This window comes from Octopus bimaculoides, chromosome 20 (genome assembly GCF_046866305.1).
Source record: "Octopus bimaculoides isolate indiv1 chromosome 20, ASM4686630v1, whole genome shotgun sequence".
Lineage (NCBI taxonomy): Eukaryota > Metazoa > Mollusca > Cephalopoda > Octopoda > Octopodidae > Octopus > Octopus bimaculoides.
The window spans coordinates 47,285,413-47,287,912 of record NC_142947.1 but is presented as its reverse complement, the minus strand read 5'-3'; the positions used below and the strand labels follow the sequence as shown (position 1 = coordinate 47,287,912).

Genomic DNA, 2,500 nt, shown 5'->3' with positions numbered 1-2,500 from the left:
GTTTAGTTATGTTGATTTTCTTATTTACTTATCTTGTATTGTATTGATGCATAACTAGTTTTGTAATTGCTGATAATTATTTGCTATTGGCTAATGTATTGTGAGTTCAAATCCAGTGTAGATATCCCGTTGTATTTATGGGGTATCGAACACTTAATTGTATCTGTTATAGGAAAATCGATATCAGATTTTGTGGGGAAAGTTACCTATGGAAATCATCCGCGTTCTGTCCATGGGGAATATATATAGCTCCCTCTTCTCAAGAGCATGGAATAGAAAAATGTAGACAATTGAGATTCTGAAAATATTGTCGCTTGGAAAAAAATCATGAAAATCGCAACATCACATGTTGACACTGGTCAAATATATTACGCCATGTGCAAGTAAATCAGAATTATTACTTACACTGTCCCTTTCTCCCGTTCGCACCACATACATTTGTTGTTAAATTATCTACCATATTTAGTAGCGTCAGAAAGTAACAGTGGCGTGAAGGTTTTACTTGACCAACGGTCAATTGTTCATATCATCGTAAAACTCTTTAACCCTCAAACACTCTAAATTGCTTAAAGTTCATTTATTTCTTTATAAATGTCAAAAAACCGTTAAATCTATATCGAACCTGAAGCCATTTAGATTGGGACTAATCCTGCACCATCTGATCCCGCAATCGAACCCACAAGCTAACGAGCATGAACAAGTCTCTCTAAACATCATGCCAAACACGCCGCCGTAGGCAGTAGGAGCACTGTATAATTCAAAAATGTTTTATTTGATTACAGTGCTGTTTTCCAACTTCTGAAAACAGCAAGGTTTGTGACGGACGGTGTCTCTACGCTGGCGGACGCGGCCCGGGCTTGCCGTTGCCGCCGCTCTCCTTCGCGTCCGGCGCTGCGGCCGCGTCCGGCGCTGCGGCCGCGTCCGGCAACTGCCTTCTTAGCCTTTCGCGCTCCGCTCGCGGGGTGTGCGGGTTGGATGGCGGTTCGCACGCGGCGTGGTTGCGGCGTCGGTTGCGGAGCGGCGGCGGTGACCCGGTAGCTCTTTCTCGAGAATTTCTCTCGGAGGCAAAACAACCCGATAGCTCTTTCTCGAGAATTTCTCTCGGAGGCAAAACAACATAGCGGAGCGTGTCTGGTAATTGGCGCAGATTTAGAATTAGATTCAATCTACATCGCTGATCACCACCCGCATCCCTTAATTTCCTCTCACTTATACATTCTTCATCCAGGCTAAGGGTAGGCTGAATCACAAGAAGTTACTGATTGGCTCGTCGATCAACCAATCATGTAATCAGGATCCACACATCTAGTTCAGCCTTGTGCGGAAGGGTCTCCGTCGGTTGTGACGGTGAGAATTCAGTCGTTCGATTATCTGAAATCCTCGTTCATTGAATTAGCATGTAAGTGGCTGAGTATTCCACAGACAGGCATCCCCTTAATGCGTGTGTGTGTGTGTGTGAGTGTGTATGTATGTAAGAGTGTATGTATATATGTTGAGCAACGTATGTAGTGAAGGCATGTGGAAGTCACTCACCAATGCATTGTTCATCTTTTTGAGCAGATGGTGATCACGACCTTTGGAGTGGTGGTGGAGGTCATAGCAATCGTCGACCACGGCGTTAGAGTAGGCCGAAGCACGGTTGTACACGCTCTCAGGGTAGTATTCAACTGTAAAAAAGAAAAAGAAATATCAAACTCGAGATTTAATATGATTACTTGAATAATGCAGAGAATAAAAATGAACGAAAAGTCGCTAAGCGTTTTGCCTGGTGTCTTAACGAATCTGTCAACTCGCCGCCTTGAGTAAAAAAAAAAGTATTGATTTCAAAGTCAATTTCGGAGGAGGGATTAAGTCGATTGCATCGACCTCAGTACTCAGCTGGTACTTTTAATCGATCTCAAAAAGGATGGAAGGCGAAAAAAGAAAAAAAAATCAATCTCGGTGTTATTCGAACTCAGAAAGTGAAGACGGCAGATATCAATAGAGAAATTTCTAGTAATTGTACTTATTTATTTCTAATATGGCAGGATAAATATTTTGGTTAGTCAAACATTTTCATTGAAACTCCTAGTGTATAACTGGTATTTATTTGAAGTAGACCTCGGTGTGACGGGAAACACTAAAGATTTTAACTTCGGTTAAATACTATCAAAGACGCAAAAGAAGAGCATTTGTTCCGTCTGGTTCTGCTGTGACAGCTCCCAGAACCTACAGACAGAGGAAAAGACTGGACATTTGTGGAAATGCAGTTTGTCCAAACTAAATAACCATAATGCACCCTCATTTCATATCAAAGTGCTCGGTATTGTTCTCCGTGGGTCTCAGCTAATGAATGATAAATCAGTTGATCGCTCCGATATACACATTATAAATCTAAAATAAATAATTAGGTGTATTTACAATTGCTAATATATTATTTATGATATTTATTTGCTAAGTTTTAAACAAAAGACAAAAATAGATCAGCTACTCAATAGATGTGTCAAGTAACACCTTAACT

At 41.0% G+C, this 2,500-nt stretch overlaps 1 protein-coding gene across 18 annotated transcripts in view; it reads right to left on the bottom strand.

Moving 5' to 3' along the window:
* LOC106874353 (uncharacterized) overlaps positions 1-2,500 on the bottom strand; it is a 98,866-nt gene that overhangs the window by 69,699 nt on the left and 26,667 nt on the right. For all 18 annotated transcript variants that reach the window (XM_089338574.1, XM_089338575.1, XM_089338578.1 and 15 more), the window contains one exon: positions 1,534-1,667. In XM_089338574.1, the coding sequence (XP_089194700.1) occupies positions 1,534-1,667 (134 nt within the window). The remainder of the gene's footprint in view (positions 1-1,533; positions 1,668-2,500) is intronic.